Source organism: Rhinolophus sinicus, chromosome 16 (assembly GCF_057876585.1).
Source record: "Rhinolophus sinicus isolate RSI-liver-muscle chromosome 16, RSI-T2T, whole genome shotgun sequence".
NCBI lineage: Eukaryota > Metazoa > Chordata > Mammalia > Chiroptera > Rhinolophidae > Rhinolophus > Rhinolophus sinicus.
Window position 1 is genome coordinate 102500524 of NC_142516.1, and position 22805 is coordinate 102523328.

The 22805-nt window shown below is 35.9% G+C and overlaps 2 protein-coding genes across 2 annotated transcripts in view; one reads left to right on the forward strand and one right to left on the reverse strand.

Annotated features, from left to right (window-relative positions):
- LCP1 (lymphocyte cytosolic protein 1) overlaps window positions 1–8380 on the reverse strand; it is a 90435-nt gene extending 82055 nt beyond the window's left edge. The window contains exon 1 of the mRNA XM_019753558.3: window positions 8215–8380. The gene's annotated coding sequence lies outside the window, so the exon portion shown is untranslated. The remainder of the gene's footprint in view (window positions 1–8214) is intronic.
- Window positions 8381–9350: 970 nt separating this feature from the next.
- The window catches only part of LRRC63 (leucine rich repeat containing 63), a 64453-nt gene continuing 50998 nt past the window's right edge, over window positions 9351–22805 (forward strand). The window contains 3 exon segments of the mRNA XM_019753545.3: window positions 9351–9576; window positions 16542–17207; window positions 17672–17740. Coding sequence (XP_019609104.3) covers window positions 9486–9576; window positions 16542–17207; window positions 17672–17740 — 826 coding nt within the window. The 5' untranslated portion in view covers window positions 9351–9485.

Here is a 22805-nt window from a genome sequence, read left to right on the forward strand (position 1 = left end):
CCAATACCTAGGATTTTCCTTCCAGTTAATCTCAGCTACATATTTTGTCTGGTATTTCTAGGTATTTGGAGTAAAGAAGAGGCTGTCCACATCGGCACTGGTAGTCACACAGAAAATCCTAGCATCATTTTCTAACCAACTAAACAAACTACACATGCTCAGGTGTAAAATAACTTTATGATTGTTTATAATATATATATATATATATATATATATATATATATATATATACACACACACATGTATAAATATATACATACATTCCATTTTAGTATAATTTAGCAGCAAAGAAATACAATAATAGTCATGATTGTGGCATTTCCTTTATATTTTATTCCTAAATTACCATTAAGAAAAATAATAGTTGAAATTTATTGAGTATTTTCAATACTCCAGGCACTGTAAGGTCATTCTCATTTAATTTTCACAATTCTATACAGTGTAGTTGCCAATTTTGTTCCAATTTTACAGATGTGGACGTTAAAGCTTCAAGTATTGAATAACTTGATTAAAATCATACAACTAGTAAATGGTGAAGCCAGGACTCAAACTGTGTCTGTTTAGCTTTAGGCTCCAAATATATAAACACTTTATATCTCATGTTAAATAGCATAGGTAGGCAAACTGGTATATTAGGTATCCATACTATACAAACATCCCTTAAAAATCACTAAAGGGGAACAATAAACACTACAATGTAAAAATATGGAAGAGACTAAGATAAGTCTTTATAATAGAATACATTCAGTAATAAACAGAGGAAAAGATATTTAAGCTCATTAATAATCATCAAACACTAATTAAAATAAGGTGCTATTTTCTAGCTAGCAGAGTAGTGATCAAAAAATTGATTAATTCTCAGGGTCCATTAGACAAATAAACACACTTACACACAGCTTGTGGGAGCTTAAATTAGGATTTCCAGAAGATAAATAGGAACTATTTTATTTAAAAGCTTTGAAATGTTTATGCCACCTGGAAAACAATTCTCATATTTTTGAGAGAAACAATAAGGTTATACAACAGCAACAGAACAGAATATTTTTAAAGTTAAATAAAGTAAATATACACATGTGTATGTTATTTGTATATAAATAAAATGCTTTTAATTATATACATTATATCAAAATATTGACAATAGTTATCTCTGTATGAAATTTTTCTTCTCTTTTTTATCTGTATAATTGATTTTTCTAAAATTAACATGCATTAATTTCATGACCCCTAGTTCAGTATTTTTTTTACAATACCTGGACAGACTGAAAAAGCAAGGTTCTGAGTCTGTAAAATAAAATGTTGGGATTAGAAAGAGTAAGGGGATCTATAAATACTTTCCCATAGGATATTTGAGATAAAATGTCTAGTAGAAAAAACTATGTCACCAAATAATTAATAATGTAATCTATTTTCAATAACAATTATATATATAAATTATATACAAAGATAATTTTGGAATGTCACCCCCCCCCCCAGACATTTGGGATTGGGAAGAAGATAGAGAATATATTTACTTTCTACACTTCTGTATTACTTTTTCCCAACAAGTACTAATTACTGTAATGAAAACACTCAATTAAAAATACGAAGATTGGAGGAGGAGCTGATCAAAATCCATAAAGCATATGCGTGGTTTTGTTCATTAAATCATAGGAATACCAAACTCAAGTGCTTCCATCCACCAAAGCTTACCAGATATTACTGAATGGCAAATAAAATTACCCAGTCTAGTACTTATAATAGTTAATAGACATTGTTATTCCAAGATTGGTATAAGTAAAAAATATTACCATATTCAGTAATTATTTTGATATACTTACAGCTAATTGATCAATAACAGTTCATGAATGTTAATTAGTAATAGAACCATAGAGCCTAAATATTGAAAGAACCTTAAAGGTGAGGAAACTGAGGTTTACAGAGGTTAGCCAACTGAGGCTAGACAGTCTCCTGAATCCCAGTTCAGTTTTAGAAACGTTTTAGATTGATAACACCGATGATAACAATCCCAACTATTCTCTTGCAGCTTCCTTTGAACATTTAGGACGGAGCTATCCTGGAGTGACTCAGTAATGACAATTCTTATGTAAATTTCATAATCACACATTTGGAGAAATACACCCATTGTTTAAAAACAAACAGTAGAAAGCTTGTTGGGAAAAAGGTAATACTGAAGGGGAGAAAGTAAATACATTCTCTATTTTCTTCCCAATCCCAAATGTTTTGGGGTGTGATATTCCAAAATTATAGACAGGGCAGTTTATTGTTTCAGGAGACAGGACCTTGGTCTTATCTGTAACTAGGACTGTGTGACCTCCCCCTTCCTGTGCTTCACCCTGACTGCATCAAAAGTCTGTCCCTTCTACTTCAGAGAGGTATTGTGAGATACCTGGAAGAAAGGTATCTGTTAATTTTTGTGGGGTGTTTCTAAAGGGTAGAAGTCATTTTGGGAAGGTTGAGAGGTCAAGCAGGAGGTAAAGTCCTGCTTCCATTTCAGCCAGAGCCCTTGCCTCTGTAGTTCCTTTATCCTCCAGCCAGAACAAGTCAATAACTCATATGGAATTTTTGACCTCTTAAAATCCACACCTCCACTACTGTAGGAAGTTCTTGAAGCATTTGATGCTCTAATACTTCTACATCTTACAGATAACATTTCTCTCTGAAAATGATTGGAGATAAGTACATATAAACGACATACATGTATTTAGAAACATTCTGGGCGAAGTCTGTGGTGTGGTTCTAAAACTCACAGCTGTTCTAATTCATCACAGCTCATCTTACAGCTCACAGTACAAGATTAGCGAAACCGGCCCTTCTGGTTCCTAACTAAATAATTTCTGATAAGCCAATGGTGGCAAGCTGGATTTGTTACCCTCATGGTTCCACTTTCCGTCACTGTGGTCTATCACTTTAGCTCCTCACTGGCCCCATTAGTGCCATCTCCTTTACCTTCACTGGGGACATCAAGTGTCTCACAAATATATACTAAGAACAACCACGGAGTGAATGTGCAAAATGAGATGCTTTTTCTCCTCCCAAGTGGGATCACCTGGGTAAGGTGATACACCAAGTTACAAATCCTCTGGAATCAATCCTTTTTAATACTATGAGTCTGGGTTTGGGAAATGGAGGTGGTAGTAAGAAGGGAATGTTTTGGTTTCCTTAGCTCCTGCTGAAAGAAGCTGTGAATAGAGGTGTCTCCTTATAGGTCTGATTCTGGGTGGGTTGGGAAGTGATGGGGTTTATGGGATTCCTGGGGAAGTATAAGGAAGGTACCCCACCTGCAATGGCATATAAGGTTTCCATGACTCATCCAATGAGAAACAGGAGCACTGATTAAATCTCATCTAGTTTGGTGGTGTGCATGCAACTCTCTTATTAATTTGCAGAATATTTTCTTTGAAGCCAGTCTTAAACAGAACCATATTACTAGGTCAAACAGATAAAAGTGTAGCTGCTCTGCTTGGAATTGCAATGGAGAGAAAAATAAAGCCCATAATCTGTCTTCCCATAAATCCTGAATAGAGTTGGACTCCATAGCCTCTTCCCTTGGAGGGTATTACTTCACCTGGAATAACTGGCAGAGGAAATGAAGGAGCTTTCTCCATACCACCAAGGCAGGTGACTACCTGGACTGGGCAAGGAGAGAAACAATGGCCTTCAATTTATTAATTTCAACCCTGATAAAATCTCTGACATCAAAACTTAAGAGTGGGGGATTGAGGTTGTTATAAATCTTGAAGGACTGTCAAAAGCATATTAAACTCACTATGTGATACTGAAACATAAGCTCTGGTTCTATATGTCCAGTTGTGGTATAAGAAATGCAAGTTCTTCATCAACAAGGAGAATATAACGCACCATTTCATGTCCAGGCAATCTGTGCTCTTCCCTACTCTCAGTCCCCACACAATTTTAGCCTCATTACACTTAACAATAAAACATATACTTAATTAGAACTGTGAGCATAAAGCGGAATAATAGGTTTGAAGAGCAAATCCATCCTATTTACCGTTTAAGCTCATAAATTGCTATTTGCCTCAGAATGAAGAGTAAGTCAGTACAAAGAATCTCTGCTCACCTATGGTTCTAAACATTACATTTTTTTTTGGAGTACTGACAGAAGGCATGTAGCTCATACACCTCAGGGGCACGGCACATGTTCCTTATAAGTTTAGGACTAAATCCTAGCCGGTCCCAAAGACTCAGTAGATTCATCTCCCGAAGTCTGGTGTGCACATTAGAAAAAACCTGAGAAAGACGGTGTGCTTTTGGAACACCTTTCTTTCTAGCCATTCAAAGGAGGGTCACATTGCAACCCTTCGGCCTCTTCCACCTTTGTTAAGCTCTCCAGCTGCATCAAGGACACTGAGAACAAAGCAGCCTTCATCCTTGGGTCACTGGTTGAAATTCATCATGGATTCAGTCCAGCTCAGTCAATGCTAACAGCGCTCACGAACTCAATTCACGTGAAGGATGAGTCAAGGCCTCCTTACTTACATCACTGTACTTGTACTCTTTCAGGCACAAACTGTCCCACAGGTGCTCTGTGGCCCAGAAGGATATACGACCAGTGACAGAATGTAGGAACCTGCCTAGAACACGACACTTGTTTGACAACCTGAAAGCTGCAGACTAGGTTCTTCAATATACTGGAGATATAAACAGAGTGTGATATTTTGTGGATAAATGCCCAGGATTCACCCTCTAGTCCTCCATACCAAACACTGTGGTTAACGTCAACTGCTGTCACTCAAAGCAGCGACACTGCAGATAGAAAACCTGGGCCATATGTTTTCTAACTACTAGCATCTAATGAAAACTCATCTATAACCGACACGAAACTAAATCCTTGCTATAGATTCTCTTTAAATCCTACAATACCCTGAGTTAGGTACCATTTTACCCCAACTATACAGGTGAGGAAACCCAGGGGCTTAGAGAGCTTAAGCAACTGGTCCAAGGGCACAGAGCTGACAAGTGGCAGTCAGGGATCTGAGCCCAGCCAAGCTGAGCTATGTGAGGCTGCCTTTGATTGAAATGTGATACAGATACTAGAATTTTCAATTAATGTGGGAATTGTGGAGTAAGATAAAACATAAAATCAACACTTAGAACAATGCCTTCCACATAGAAGTAACTAATAATGACACTTCATCATTCATAGCTTAGTCAACCTAACATTAAGGAAACAATATTATTATCTTTTTTTGGAGGACACAAACACACAATATCTAGTATCAGTTGGGTACCGACAAACAGTCTAGTAAGATCATTGAAGCTAAGGAAATATAAGATTGTTTCTGAGTATTTGGGATAGTGTGAATAAATAACACTTTTCTACCCAAGCAACATAATTAAAAACATTTTTTAAATGTTAACATTTTTAAAAACCTCAAGTATTTATAATTATAGATAAGGAAATGCTTTGAAAATGATTTAAAATTTCATTTCAATGTCTAAAATTATAAGCCTCAAATGAATCTTTATAAGTTGTGTTAACAGAGTTTCAAATTTAGGACCTAGCAAAATACCTTGTGCCTAGTAGGTTTCCAATAAAATCATTCTGGAATTCATGAATATGCTCTTAAAAACAGATAGGCATTGTCTTTTCGTTAAGTTTGGGAGGTGTTTTTTTTTTTTAATTCTATTATGCAGGTTGCATGACATTTCCTTATTAGTAATGGTTTTTTTGAAAGGAATCCAAGGATCACTCTCTAGTTCAAACAAAGGAAATAACTATCAACCTGAAAGACAAAAAGAAATAACTAAACTGGCCAAAAAATAATTAAGAACAGAAATAAAGTTTTTGCCCTTGCATATGAGAGGTAAAAAGTAAAGCGGCTTCTTCAAAATATCCTTATTAACCTTTAAGAAAATATAAAACTGTTCTCTACGCAGCAGAATGAAAACACACGAAATAAATGTATACATTTAAGTCATTATGCTGATGAAAAGTAAAGACATTTCCCAGTGTATATAATTACACGATCAGGTAAATTCAGAACAAGAACATACGTCTTTTAGTGCCCTGGGTTACCATAGGGACTCAAAAATAGCTATTCATTTCTTAAAAGAACTTCTAAAAACTAATATGAGCTTAAAAATACAAACTATTCCAGCTATATCCACAATGTAAAATTTATATTAAATCTGCACTGACCGAACTGCTTAGTAAATCTCTGTTCTGTTTTAAAACAAATAAACAAATGAGAGAGAGATACATGGAAAACTGTGAAGATTTCTAGCAACAATTTCTACACAATTCCAACAGAGCTGTGTCCTTTCAAACAACAGTGAATCTGAGATTCCCCAAGTATTCCCCACTATTTAGGAAAATCAATAGCATTACTTGTGGGGTACCTGAGGTTGCTTTTGCATAAGGCTTTTTATCTCATTTCAGCAACATAATAAAAACAAAAACAAAAACGCCATATGTATATCCTCGATGCTCACTGTTACCCTGGGCTACTTAACACAATCTGCTGAAAGAGTGAAAGAGTTGTGGTTCAGTTTGACAAGCTTTATCACAAGTTCTGCCAATTGCAAAGCTAAAGGGACAAATAAGTAGGCTGATTGTACTGTACATAAGGTAAAGTAGACCCTTAAAATCAAAGAGGGACCTATATTATTTAAGGAGACATGATTAATTTTTTAAAAAGCAAAAAAGTAAATTGAGGTAGCAATATTTTCAAAAATAATAAAAAATAAGTTAAATTAAAATAATAATACAATCCATATTGAGTGTGATTTATTCCTTCCAAATCCAGCCTTTATTTGTACATCATGTCCATAGGTGAAGCATCTTAGATGTGTTAGAATAACCGACATATACACACCAAGTCATGAATTTTCATAATAATGATCTCATTTGCCTAAATAGTGCCAATAGAAGCAGTAAGTTGTAGAAAATAAAATATTCACACCTAAGGAGGTTACATATTAAACAGCCCTAGGTTCTGACTGTTACATGCTAGAAGAAATCTGCAGGGAATAAAGCCTGATGCCTGATTCCATGTGTGACAAAGCATTTTTAGAAAAAGAGTGATAAGCACACTGCCTTGATTTTGACAATTCAATACTAAGCATAAGTTTTAAAGGCCAAGCTCTGGTCAGTAAAACTGAGTGCCAGTAGTTCTTTTTCATGGTTCAAACAACTTTTAAGAGCATTGGGACCTCACTCAATTTATATATTGGAACACACACATTTTTTTTAAGCTTAAAAATGTAAACATTTTTTCACACTTACAAAATATGCACACCATATATCTCTTGAGACAAAACCTAGCAACCAGATTTGCCTATTGTCAACTTTCCTCTTTCTGAGAAGCTAAGACACAGGCAAAAATGGATTAAATTCATGGTTTTAGGAGGTACTCTAATTGGAACACAGTAATCTTACAAGAAAAGAAACCATATGCTAATACTCTGAGGGAAAACAAGGTGCGTAATATTTCCCAGAGTCTGATAAAATACTTTTTCACTTTTCCATTGATTGTTTTAAAATGTATGCTTGCTATTAAGGAATAAAGGAAGACTTGGTTAGGGAGTAAATCTTGAAAGATCCCAAAAGCTATACAGAAGTTTCTCATCTTACAACACTTGTTACTGAAGTCTCTGCACTTGCACTTAATAAAACAGACAAACACACAAGGAGAAAAAAAAAACAAGACTAGAAGTAAGCTCCATCTACTTTACTTTCTGAGTTAGGATTTACACATCTACCTAATCAGTTCTTTCGAGCATTGCGAGGCCTCAACTCTCCAGAGAAACACGAGCATACATGCAAACACACACAATGTATTATTGATCACTGTACGTACAGGTTCATCAACACCATGACAGACAAGACAAGTCACAGTACGATAATCAGAACAAATGACTCTGACAGTGAGAAACAGGTTTCTTTCAAAGTCTCACTTGGATCCTTAATTCCCCTACTCCTACACAATTCCTTTTCATCCAGGAACTTTAAAGGATCAGAAAGACACAACAGTTTGCATTAAAAGAAAAGAAAGAAAACAGATGTTCTTTTCGGGGGCACTGCAAAATCAGCAACAGGACCGGCTGCGCCCAAGTGCAGCATTAAAGAATGCCAGCCCAGACCTTAGATACCCGATTTAAGCACGGTGTAATCGAGAAGAGTAAATAAATAATAGTGGTCATTGTCATTAAGAATAAAATAGTAATAACAATTGTCACCACGGGGTTCCGTACAGCAGCTGCACGTGGAGCGGACTTCTCCTCCAGCCCCAACAGCCCACAGCCTCCCCAGAAGCCCCACACTGGGGCTGAGACAGGCGACCCGGCTCCACGCGCGGCGCGGTGGGGCCGAGCCAGCACCACAGGACTCCTCGGGCGCGCGCCCCGCCCCACCCCACCCTCCCCGTCCAGCGCCTGCGCGTTCAGCCGGGCAGAGTGGACGTACCGGCGTCCGGTTGCTAAGGCCTCTTTAGCCTCTGGCCGCACCCTACCTGGGGGTGAGGGTGGCCTTGGTACTTACTTTCTGGACAGCAACCGGCCGGCAGACCCAAGACCTCACTGGACCTATATACGTCGTCACCTAAGTTCCAAGGAAAAGGAGATAAAAGAGGAAAAGCCGGTTGTTTTGAGGAGTCCAACGTTTCCAAGCACTTAGACAATACGGAAGGGAATCTCCGTAATCAAGTGGGATGTACTACCAGGGAACATACCTTGAGCCCTTGTGAGCACAATTATCTTTTGGGGAAGAAAACAGCCCATTTTTTTGCAGTTCCAAAGCAGTTCCTTCTAAACTGTCAACGGAGTTGCCCTGAGAACTAAGCGCACATTTTTAGGGTCTCTCTCCCGGCATCATTTCTAAACAGTACTAATTGGGGTAGAGATCCCGGAAAATCTCATTCTACTAAAGACCATCTTATTTTGGATTAAATAGTTATGGCACGACTGTAGTGATTGAAATATAAAACAAGTAATTATCGCAGATAGAAAACAACTTAGGTATTAGTTAGATATTGTGGGTCTTCAGAGGCTATCATGGGGGGACTTCCTCATCTTTTTGACCAAAAACTTTTTCCGTATTTATGAAGTGATAACATTTTGGAGGTAAAGAAATAAATGAGCGTCATTTCTACTGTTCTGTAAAATCAGTATTTACTAAGTGAAAGAGCACTGGAAGATTGAACTTTGTAAGTATAAACTTTATACTAACATGGGAAATTTTAGAATGATCCTGGTTGGTAATAGCATACACATTTTAAAATTCTGTATTAATTTTAAACCTAAATTTTACCTGGATTACTTCTAGAAGTTTTAAAGAATTATTTTCTTAACCTCTTTTTCTTTTATAGGAATTCTGCTTGGACTCAGTAGAGTATTAGCACAGAATGATTTTCATTAAAATGTAATCTAGATTGAAATGAATTCTTTTTCAGCAACAATTCAAACATTCAAAAGCTTTTCAACCCTTGACTAATAGCTGTGAAAAACAGTGCTTGTTATTAATTAAAATGCAAAACCACCCAAAACTACTACTTCTTCGAAGACCTTTACCTCCCAAACTCCCTAAGCTGCCTTTGCATAAGAAGAAAGTCCATACAGGTATGTATATTAATCAGATATGTTATTAACTTTATTTTTCATAGGAAGTTCTCAACCTGCACAGCTCAGAATCACAATAGTTAAAAGACACTAATAACTATTAGGTTGGTGCAAAAGTCATCGCAGTTTTTGCAATCGCTTTTAACCTTTCAAACCGCGATGACTTTTGCACCAACTTAATAGTAACTGACAAATGTTTGTCGTAAGATGATAGCACCCAATTCAATTCTACAGGTACAGTTGATTCTCATTATTTGTGGATTCTGTAGGGACGAATTTACGTAACTGTTAAAATTTATTTGTAATTACCAGATCAGTACATTGTTTTGTATTCTCTCTTTTTAACTCAACAATATATCATAAAGAACAATTCAGAGCAGTATATAGAGCTCTTTCTCACTCCTTTTATGATAACTGAAACTGCATGCAGGACAAGGGTATATATAATAACTCTCAGTCATTCTGGATATGCCTAAGGCAGTGAAAATACATATGTTCCCAGCTCAGGCACTTTCTGCCTTCTTACTTCAGTTCTCATGCTGTAAACAACTGTCCTTTTCCTGGTCTATTTAATGCCATGTTTTTTGAATATTTGTGCTTTGTGTTGGTGATTTTGCGACCTAAAATGTCCCACAAGTACAATGCTGAAGTGCAATCTACTCTCCCCCTAAGCACAAGAAGGCTCTAACATGTCTTACAGAGAAAAATATGTCTGTTAGATGAGCTTCCTTCAGGCATGAGATACAGTGTTGTTGGCCCTCAGTTTTTTTTGTTTTTTTTTTTAGTGTCAATGAATCAACAATATATATTAAATAAGGTGTCTTTATATAGAAACACATATAAAACAAGATTGTGCATTGATTGGTTGCCCATAATGTTGAGACCAGAGGCTTGCCAGAACCTAACCCTGTAGTTTCCCTAGAAGCCATGGCTCAGTGTTGGATAATTCAGTGTTTCCTCAAACTTTATAGAACTGCTGCAAGTAACAAGAATTGACTGTTTATGAGCACAGTGCTAGGGACTAGAGATATAATAGTGAGCAGAATGACTCTGCCAATCCTCTTCATTAGTTACCCTCTGGTAGGATCAAATAATTATATAAGTAAATGTAAAATTGCCCTATGATAAGTGCAAGTGCTATGAGATAAAGATGAGCCACTTTTATAACTATAACTTTGTATAATACCTTAATCCTCTATTTTGGTATATGGTACGTGTACCTATTGACTCCTGACTTATAAGCAATGATAAAATTAGCATATTTCCTCTTCTTTCCCGTTTTTAGTCTCTACTGCCTGATTTTAGCTGACTGGATTAATTATTTTAGTGTCAACATTTATACTGTTAAAATGTGCCTAGTCTATAACTTGATTTACAATGTTAAATTATTACCTTTTTATCTATGGCTGTTAAAGATGCTTAAATCAACACACCTTTGCTACCTCCAATTTCCTCTCTCTTTCCCTACCAACTTTTGTTATGTCATTTCTACATTTCTATAATGTTCTACATTTCTACATTTACACAAAGTTCTGTAATAATAATATCCACAGTTACGTAGATTTACTGCTCACTACCAGTTTTTTTTGGTTGTAGTTTTTCCATTTATCTTTTGGTTGAAATTTATGTTCTAAGACAGAGTTTCTCACTATTGACATTTTGGACTGGATAATTCTTTTTTGTGAGGAGCTCCTCTGCTTTTGGTGCCTTGGAGATTCTATGACCTTGACTATTATTAATCCTATGTCTCCAAAGGCTCTTGGCAGAGTGCTGTGCACATAGTAGGTGTTCAAAATATTTGTTGAATGAATTAATTAATACTTAAAATGACTGAAGTATAATTTATAAAAATGAATATTCAAACACTGAAATAAAACCCTGAAATAAATACCTAAAATTTACATACAATGCTAAGTGCCATAGGGAATTAATGATACAAATGATCTGGTTGCTGACGTTCAGCACCTTTCAAGACCTTCAATTAAGCTTTAAAGATGAGCTACACATAAAATAAGAACCTTAACTAGCAGTACAAAGCAGCATAGAATTTATGTCCAATTGATAGTAGACAGTAGTAGTTCATAAATGTGAGAAAGCACTGGGGGCAAGAATGGGGTTTGAACTAAGACATGAGAAGTGGAATGAAATATGTTTAATTGTAGAGGAGACCTGTGTAGTTTATGATGGCAAAGGAAAGTTGATTGGGAAAGTAGAAATTTAATATACTAGGAAAAGAAATAAATCATGGGGAAATGTGTCAAAAAATAAGGAAGTATGGACTTGAGAAGACAGGTATCATCTTCATTGGGAAGATATGTCTAAATACGTCTTCCTGCTTCCCCTAGTCAGAGTGTCTTCCTTTATGCTCCCTATTGAGCACTTCTCATTTTCTACTATAACTGTTTACCTGCCTAGTTTCTATATTAAATTGTGAGATTTTTGATCATGGCAAGGTTAGTGCTGTACCCTCGGCACTGTGTGTACAGCTGGCACATGGTTGGTGTTAAATGTTTGTTGAATCAATAAGAACTTTAAGTGTAGATTGTATTAATCAAGAAAGATGGATTGCAGGAGGTTTAAGGTAGACTTCAAAATAATAAAATGATTTAAATTGGTTAGTAATAGAAGGTATTACACACAGTGTGATCAACATAAGAAATGAAGTTATAAATGAGCAGTGTGGCCTTCGTGATTGTCACTAATAATTTGAGTACATAAGGATTCTCATTGGAAAGTAACATGTCATCACACAGTAAGGTTAGGTGAAGTGGGTCCAGGTCACACAGATTTTTACATACCAAACTAAGAAATCTGAATTATCATTAATACAATTCAAACAATTTGGTAAAAACACTATAAGCCTATGTCAGAAAATCAAGGGTAAAATTAAGTCAATATAGACTAGGATGATGGCAGTTAAAACCAGAAGGGAAAATCTGGAGGGTTTTGATCGCTTAACTATGAGAGAAGAAGGTTAAAATGCAATAGCCTGTGTGAAAGCACTTTATAAACTATAAAACCACTCTATAGTTGTAAGATATTAAAATACCTGTAATACTTCTCACTTGGCCCACAATTGTTTCCTGAGTTGCAACAACCTGGAACAGTGCAAAATGCCCTAGAATGGGAGCAGGAACATGAATTCTGGTCTCTGCTCCAGACTAATGTGTATATGGCTTTAGCAAGTCATTAAGTCAGTGGGTCTCCTCGTTCTATTTCTGAAACAGTGGAACTTAATTAGATCACTGATTTTCAATCTTTGTCTCCACTGTATACCAAATGAGGATGAAATACAAATCCATCAGAACAACAGGTCACCTCTTCAGTGATTCTCATGGTGGAAAAGGAAAGAGAGCATGACCCTGTAAAGTAGGTGGGGAGTGGGGAAAGGAAAGAGATGGGGAATTGGAGGCTTTGGAGTTGACATACATAATTTGAATAAGGCCTGGAGGTGATTGATTTGTATGTGTTAAATATGAGGAACAAGGAATGGGGGGTCGGGTAGACTGAAAAATGACCCCTCAGTAGACACTGACATCTTAATCTCTGGAAACTGTGAATATCATCTTAATAGTTTTTCTTGTTCGCAAGTCTGCTCTGTTCGAAATTAATGTATCTACTCCAGTTTTCTTCTGATAACTGTTAGTATAGTATATCTTTCTCTACCCTTTACTTTTAATCTGTCTTTTTATATTTAAAATAAGTTTCTTGTAGATAAGATATAGTTGGGTCTTGTTTTTTATCTACTCTGACAGCTTTTTTCTTTTAATTGATATACTTAAACCATTCACATTTTAATAAATTATTGACATTCTTGGCTTAATATCTGCCACATTTATAAAGTTTCTATTCATTCCAGTTGTTTTGCTTCTTCTTTAAAATCCTCCCTTATTTTTGTGTGTCTTCTGGTTTTAATGGGTCATTTTTAGAATATAACATAGGAGAAAATGTAGGTGACCTTGGGTTTGGCAATGAGTTTTTAAATATGACACCAGAAGAACAATCTATGAAAGAAAAAACTGATAAGTTGCATTTCATTAAAATTAAAAACTTCCCTGTGAAAGACATTGTTAAAACAATAAGAAGACAAGCCATGGCCTGGGAGGAAATATTTGCAAATTAAATATCTGATAAAGGACTTGCATCCAAAATAAAGAAAGAACTGTTAAATTCAACAATAAGAAAACAACCCGATTAAAAAGTGAGCTAAAGATCTGAACAAACACCTGAATAAAGAAGATATTCAGAGGCCAAATAAGCATATAAAAAAATATTCAGAGACCAAATAAGCATATAAAAAAATGCTCAACATCATACTCGGATGTCATTAGGAAATTGCAAATTAAAACAACAATAAGATAACTGCTGCAGACCTATTATAAGAGCTAAAATCCAAAACACTGACAACACCAAATGCTGGAGAGCAGCAAGAGGAACTCTCATTCGTTGCTGGCAAGAATGCAAAGTGGTACAACCACTTTTGAAGACAGTTTGATAGTTTTGTACAAAGGTAAACACACTCTTACCATACAATCCAGCAATTAAACTCATAGATATTTATTTACTCAATTGAGATGAAAACCTATGTCCACACAAAAACCTACACATTGTATTTATATCAACTTTATTCATAATTGCTCCACACTGGAAGCAATTCAATAGGTGAATGGATAAACGAACTGTGGTACATCCACACAATGTAATTTTATTTAGTGATGAGAAGAAATGAGCTATCATGCCATATGAAGACATAGAGGAACATTAACTGCGTATTGCTAAATGAAAGAAGCCAGATGAAAAGGCTACAATACTGCAGGATTCCAATTATGTGGAATTCTGGAAAGGCAAAATACAGAGACAGTAAAAAAAAAAAAAGAAAAAAAAATTTTAAATCAGTGTTTGCCAGAGATTCAGGGTGAGGGGAAAAGATGAATAGGTAAAGCGCAGAGGATTTTGAGGGTGGTGAAATTATTTTGTATTATACCGTAATGGTGAATGCATGACATTATGCATTTGTCAAAACCTATAGAACTATACAACACAAAGACTGAGTTTTTTACATAAATTATAGACTTCAATCAATCCTATATCAACATTGATTCATTAATTATAATAAATGTACCACACAAATGCCAGATGTTAACTGATGAAATTGTGTGCAATAGGGGCGGATATATGGTAACTGTACTATCTTGCTCATCTTTTTTATCTATCTAAAATAAAGCCTACTAATTTAAAAACAGTTACAGAATAAAGGGAAACAACAAACAACAGAGATTAGAGGAGAGGAAGTCAAACTAATGAGTGTAAACCACTTCAATTTGCCAATGAAAGGAAGGATAAAAGTGGTAGGATGGTGGTTGGAAAGAGTTCTGGAGTCTATTTTTGCTCAGTATCATGTTTTGTTTTAATTTGGGAGAGAAAAAACTGAAGGCAGTGGTGTAATCATTTTATTGAATGAGCTCACTTTGATTAGTTCCATATAAGCAGGAAGCAATCATTATTCTTCTGCTACTACTCTTCAAACTTACAGGGCACACATCCCTCTCCTAAGGCTTTTCTAGTCACTTTCATCTATTAGCCTTTTCTCATTTTCAGATAATAAGCAATTATTCCAATCTAAATCAGTACTTTCATCTAGTATGGAGTGAAACCTAGTTTATTTTCTCAGCTCAGACTAGGTATGCTAATTTTTAGACAAACCGAGGGAAACAGAGGCATGGTAAGTTCTTCCACTTTGTTCTTTTACTTCTCTTCTCCAACTCATTATAGTTTCTGGCTCCTCGATAGGTGGGGCTAGGAGTGGCAAAGTGTTAAGGAGTTAAGAGTTAAGATAAGAATCAGGTATCAGTCTCTGTACCCCCCTGAAAGGGCTGGAAATACAGATCAAGTAGTTTCAAGGATTCTCTTGAAACACAGCACTGAGTGAGCAAATCCTTTTTTGCTGCTCTGTAGGTATCAGTAGGGGAAGTAAGAAGGGGAGCTGTGAGATGTTATTTTCTCCTTGTGGCATACACTCCTCTTCTCTATACATGGTTTTCTGAGAATCCATCTCACTTGGATTGAGGTGGGGGGAAATTATCCTCCTCCACCCACCATGGAGAGATCAGGGAAACATGTAGCATTCCAATAGCGCTATTCAGAACAAATCCTCTCTTTGAACCCAGATCAATCTCTAGCCATCTCTTAAATGTAAGCAACAAGGTGGGTGAGCATCTGTTTTATCCATCTCTTTGCAAGTCTTGCCTTAGTGAATCTATTATTTCCTCATTAGAATATAGAGGTCCTCATCATTTATCGTACTCAACCGACACAATAGAAAACAAATGTCATTTAACACTCTGTCACATAGGAAAGAGAAAACATATGTAATGTAATGAGGAATCTAAGAATGTAGGCATAGTGCATTTTCTTGTAACCTAAATGAACTTGTGGTACCCTGTAGTCAGTATCAGAATGTTTTCATGTTCAAAAGATACATTGGTCTGACATCTGGCGATGAAAAGAAATGTACTTTTTGCTCAGAGGAGTTATGGAAGGGGGGAGGAGTTATAGAGGAAGAGATGATGACAAACAGCAAACGTTCATCAAAATTATTTTTACCCATCCATATTGCCAGAGTTTTAGTGACAACTGTTCAAAAATCTCCTTTTATAATCTCTCTCTCCATCAATTCTGTTTTTATATCAAGAATAAGCTCTCTACCCTTTCTAAATCTAATACAATTTAGCCTCTTCACTTCTTCAATTGTTCATTCAAACTTTATCCCAGTCAGCTAAACAAGAGTTCTGATAGCTGAGTGAGTATATACAGAAACAATTTTAGAAGCTGAGAGAGGGGAGAGTGAATAAAAAATATATTTAAAAAAACTGTGAATGGTAAGACATTATAGTTTTGTCCCTGACACCTTGATAAATGTAATCTAATTGTGCTTTTTCTTTTTTTTTTTTTTTTTCCTGGTCTAGCCAAGACTGGTAAAATTCTACATGTAAAGTTTGCTCAAGATGAAACCACTTTAATTCAAAGAGATAAAACTAGTTTTCCTGATGTTGTTTCAAGAAATCAATTACAAACCATTGTCACTATCCAAAATCTCTCTCTTGATCATCATGTACAAGAAAGAGTGACTACTATTTCAACATCTTCAAAACCATCTAAGAATGTCTATTGGAAAATTCCAGAGACTGCTACTGGTAGCATATTTTTTCCAAGTTGTCTTTCAGCTTCCAGTCGAATTTTTGGGAGAGCAACAAACCAAATGAAAAGATTAAGAAAATCAAAAGAGGCATCAAAAATAAAAAGTATTTTTGTTGAGAACATGCTAAAAGACGTTCTGATTTTTTCCTCACAGTACTCCAAACCTTCAAGTGTTCCTGCCCCAGTTATCACCCCCAAACTCAAGGAAGTTCTTCACTCTGAGTATCTACTTTTACCAATGAGCAGGACCTATACTTTTAAGCAGAGTCTGATAGATTTAAATGCAAAAAGACTAAGACCTCTTCCAAGTATTACGCCTGTTCAAGCAAAACCACAGCAGTTTCACCATTTACAACAAAATATTAGTCATTTTTCTGATGTTTTTATACCAGCACCAATTTTACCAAGAAAACCTCAAAGACAGTCTGAGATAGGTAAATCCATTCTGAACCTGGTCTGTAATAATGGGCACAAGTAGAGCAAATGGAAGAGAAGGCATGCAAGCAAATGGTGCCTACCTACCTTGGATTCGCAGAGTGGGATGGTGCAGTCATTCTTTGCCAATACATTTAATACATGGGCCAGAATGCAGTAACAGAAGTCCTGATCTTACAGGTCTGCCAAGCCCAAACTAGGTATTCTACCCAGATGGTGGTGGTGGGAATCAGATAGGAGAGTTCAAAGAATCAGAAAATCTAATATAAAGGAGCAATGAGAATGAAAGTATTTTAGATGAACTCTAGAAGCAGAATGACAATGCTGATGGATGACTTTATGGGAAGATTTCCATGGATAATTCCAATTCATTAAAAGCTGAATAATTATAATGAAATCATAATAGCCTCAACATGAATTTTCACAAGTATCCAAAGGTTGTTCCTTTTTCTCTTTTTTCTAGAAACTCGTGTAACAGAAAATGAAAATCTAGAAAGTGTTCCAAGGCGAAGCATGCCAATACTACAGGAAGGTAAGTGTTTGCTTTATATCATTCTTTTAAACCTGTACATAAGATTATCTCTCTGTAAAAGTATTCATGATTTTGTGTGTTTCTGTATGTGTGTGATTCATACATATGTCTCACCTCATTTTCAGTTTCTTAAGCCATTGACGCAGCAACTACTTTTTAGTTATGACTATAAACCAAACTTTGTACTAATGTTGGGAACATACAAGTTGGAGTATTCTCAGTCTGAGTGGGGCAGATAGACATGCAATAATGAGAGCTAACTACTTGCCGTGTGCCAGGCACTGTTCTAAGTGTTTTGATCTTAGTTACCTAGCGGAAATAAATAAAAAATCATTTTCAAAAATTACATCATTCTAGATCTCGCATTATTTGTATAAACAATTTTTAAAAATACAGTGTGTAGTAAATAATTCACAATTCCCAGGCACACAAAGAGAAAGACAAAATAAATGAACACTAGCAGGAACAGTAAGCAGTAAAAACATACCCATAGAAATTCTAGGTATTAGAATTGCTAGATGCATTTTAAAATAACCCGATGACTTCTGGTTCTGTCCAAGGTTGAGTAGCTTATATTGGACCAGCCCTTTCACCAACATCGTATATTAATACTGCCCAAAATATATAAAATATATTTTGAAGGTATTGGACAATAACCATTACAAACATGATTTGAGTGGCTATGATCCTTGAAATAAGGGAAGCTCATGAGTTAGCTCTGCATTTACCTTGGCTTTTGCCAGGGGACATTTGTAGTTTTGGAGAATAGATTCCAAGTAGAAAGTGATAGTATTACTGGATTGAGGAGATAACAGTCAGACTTTAGGACTGCCAATATAGCTGGGACTCCAGGGGCAAAATCTCAGAGAGGAGAGAAGTCCAACCAAATATCTGCATACAAGCCCCCTTAAGGGTGTTGGCTGATTCCTAAGCTGTGCACATGCAAGATAACACTCCAAGAAACGTAGCAGAAAACATCAACTGAGATGCTAAGGAATTGAACATAGATTTTCACAGTTGCACAGGAGACAGTTATTAAAGTACAAGCTCTGCCAAAGTGAAGGGGTCTTGGTAAACACCCTTGGCTTTCAGGTGAAGACCCAGAGAACCCATGACTTAGGAATAAGAATGATGTTCTAGAGAAAGGACAAAAGTAAAATAGATTATCCCTAACAAAGCTCAAAACCAGTCTGACAAATCAAAATGATACTTTCTACCTAATCAAAGAAAACCTAGCACTTGTTAGAGAGAGAAAGCATTATCCAGTTCCTTTAAATTTTCATCCACAGTGGCATCTTAAAAGCAGGGTAAAATGTCTGAAAACTAGTAGAAAAAACAAACAATAGAAACAGACTCATAGGTTCATATACTGGAGTTTAATTTAAAACAAGGATTTAAAAATGACTAATGATTATTATATTCAATAAAAAAAGTTGGAGAATTTTGCCAGAGAACTGGAATTTTTGTTTTTAAAAATAAGAGTAAAAAATGCCATATGATTTCACTTATATGTGGAATCTAAACAACAAAATAAATAACAAACTCATAGATACAGAGATCATTTTGATGGTTGCCAGGGGGAGCCTGCCAGGGGGTTGGGGATGGGTGAAAAAGGTGGAGGAATTAAGAAGTATAAATTGGTAGTTACAAAGTAGTCATGGGGATGTAAATTATAGCATAAGGAATATAGTCAATAGCATTGTAATAACTATGTATGGTGTCAGGTGGATACTAGATTAGTGGGGTGATCACTTCATAAATCATGTAAATATCTAATCACTATGCTGTATACCTTAAACTAATATAATATTGTATGTCAACAGTAATTGAAAAATAAAATGATATTTAAAAAAATAAGAGTCAAATAAAATTCTGGAGCAGAAAAAAACAACATAGCTAATTAATAATTCAATAGATGTGTTTAAAATGAGATTATACACTGAACACTTCAGCCATAGAAATTTTGTTTCCCCCCAGTTTTATCGAGATACAATTGACATATAACACTGTATAAATTTAACATGTAGGGGCCGGCCCGATGGCTCAGGCGGTTAGAGCTCCATGCTCCTAACTCTGAAGGCTGCCAGTTCGATTCCCACATGGGCCAGTGGGCTCTCAACCACAAGGTTGCCAGTGCAATTCCTCGAGTCCCGCAAGGGATGGTGGGCTCTGCCCCCTGCAACTAAGATTGAACATGGCACCTTGAGCTGAGCTGCAACTGAGCTCCCGGATGGCTCAGTTGGTTGGAATGTGTCCTCTCAACCACAAGGTTGCTGGTTCGACTCCCGCAGGGGATGGTGCTGTGCCTCCTGCAACTAGAAGACGGCGACTGGACCTGGAGCTGAGCTGTGCCCTCCAGAACTAAGACTGAAAGGACAACAACTTGAAGCTGAACAGCACCCTCCACAACTAAGATTGAAAGGACAACAACTTGACTTGGGAAAAAAAGGCCTGGAAGTACACACTGTTCCCCAATAAAGTCCTGTTCCTCTTCCCCAATAAAACCTTTAAAAAAATAAAAATTTAAGGTGTAAAACATGGTTACCTGATATATGTATATATTGTGAAATGGTTATCACAATCAGTTTAGTTAACATGCATCACCTCACAGTTATAATTTTTTTCTTTTGATGAGAACTTTTAAGATTTACTCTCTTAGCAACTTTCAAATATACAATACAGTATTATTAACTACAGCAAGCATAGGAACTTTTGAGCTCACTATTTCTTCTATTAGTTCCCTATGATGGAAACTAAGTGCTGGGTCTCTTCCATGCCATAGCCTAAATAAGTCATGCTGTCATTTCTGATTTCTTAAGTTTAGAAATCCTGGTCGTTTCCTCTTTCAAAAGTTTCAGGTGAGTTTAAGGGTTCTTAGATTCTTCAGAAATCTATGAAGGGATTTCTAACCACCTCTCCCCCTCCATCTCCCTCCTTTCCACTTATAACAAAATGCTTGGGCTTAGTCCATGAGGGTGAGTTATCTGAGAGCAGGCCACAGATTTATGTCTCATCTCACTCTTCTTTCCTTCTTGCTCCATTTCCCCTCCTAAGACAAAGAATCTCTACATCACGTTATATATCATTCTTTATCCTTTGGTTAACTTTCACATCTATTGAACTGAAATGGGCACCTGATGCCTATTTTAAAAATTAAAAACTAAACATTGTTTTCTTTGTTCTAGGATGCATTATTACCTCATTGAAACAATGGCATAAAAATTACTGAGACTGTAAAGTATGTTGCTGCAAGTAATGCAGCGAGAATGTCTGGGAATGTAAAAAGTATTTCATCAAATTTCAAAATATTTTCTTGCCACACTTGGGTATATAGTTGGACAGGCCATTTATTTTTTCTGTTTTAGGTGTCTTTTATTTCTTTTTTTATTATTAAATTTATTCTGGTGGCATTGGTTAATAAGATTATATAAGTTTCAAGTGCACAATACTATAGTACATCATCTGTATATTATATTGTGTACTCATCACCCAAAGTTTAGTCTTATTCTATCACCATATAGTATTTGACCCCCTTTACCCTCTTCAACCTCCCCTCCCTTCCTTTCCCTCTAGTAACCACCATACTGTTGTCTATGTCAATGAAGTGGTTTTTGTTTGTTTGTTTGTTTTGTTTGTTCATTTTTTGCTTTCTGTTTTATAGCCCACATATGAATGGAATCATATGATTCTTATCCATCTGACTTATTTTGCTTCTGACTTATTTTGCTTAGCATCCTGAGATCCATCCATGTTGTTGCAAATGGCAGTATTTCATCATTTCTTATGGCTGAGGAGTATTCCATTGTTTATATATATACCGCATCTTCTTTATCCAATCATCCATTGAAGGACACTTGGGTTGTTTCCATGTCTTAGCCACCTTGAATAATGCTGCAGTGATCATAGGGGCGATGTAACTTTAAGAACAAATGTTTTCAAAATTTTCAGGTAGATAACTCAGAAGAGAGATTGATGGGTCATATAGGAGCTCTATTCTTAATTTTTTAAGGATCCCCATACTGTTTTCCATAGTGGCTATACCAATTCACATTCCACCAGCAGTGTATGAGGGTTCTTTTTCCTCCACATCCTCTCCAACACTTGTTATTACTTGTCTTTGTGATAATAGCCATTCTAACAGGTATGAGGCAGTACCTCATTATGGTTTTGATTTGCATTTCCCTCATAGCTAGTGAAGTTGAGCATGTTTTTGTATATCTGTTGGTCATTTGTCTATTTTCTTGGGAGTGTCTGTTCAAGTCTTCTGCCCATTTTTTTTTTAATAGGATTGTTTTTTTTTTGTTGTTGTTGTTAAATTGAATAAGTTCTTTACATATTTTGGATGTTAGCTCCTTATTGGAGGCATTGATTCCAAATATCGTCTCCCATTTCGTTGGTTGCCTTTTTGTTTTGTTGAGGGTTTCTTTTCCTGTGCAGAAGCTTTTTAGTTTGATATAGGCTCATTCATTTATTTTTGCTTTACTTCCCTTGGCTTTATGGTCAAATTCATAAAATCCTCTCTGAGACCAAGGTACTTGAGTTTACTACCTATGTTTTCTTCCATGTATATGACTGTTTTAGGTCTTATATATAGGTTTTGATCCATTTTGAGTTAATTTTTGTGTATGGGGTCAAATAGCAGTCTAGTTTTATTCTTTTGCATGTGGCTTTCCAATTTTTCTAGCACCATTTATTGAAGAGGCTTTCTTTTCTCCATTGTATGTTTTTGGCTCCTTTGTTGAGAATTGGTTGCCCATACACATATGGGTTTAATTCTGGGCTTTCAGTTCTTTTCCACTGGTCTCTGTGTCTGTTTTTCTGCCAATACCATACTGTTTTTATTATTGTGGCTTTGTAGTATAATTTGAAGTAAGGGAGTGTAATACTTCCATTTTTGTTATTTTTTTCTTAGGATTGCTTTGGCTATTAGAGGTCTTTTGTGATTTCATACAAATTTGATGATTTTAAAAAATTAAATGTATTGGGGGTGATATTGGTTAGAAAAATGTACAGGTTTCAAGTGTACAATTCTATAATACATCATCTGTATATTGCATTGTGTGTT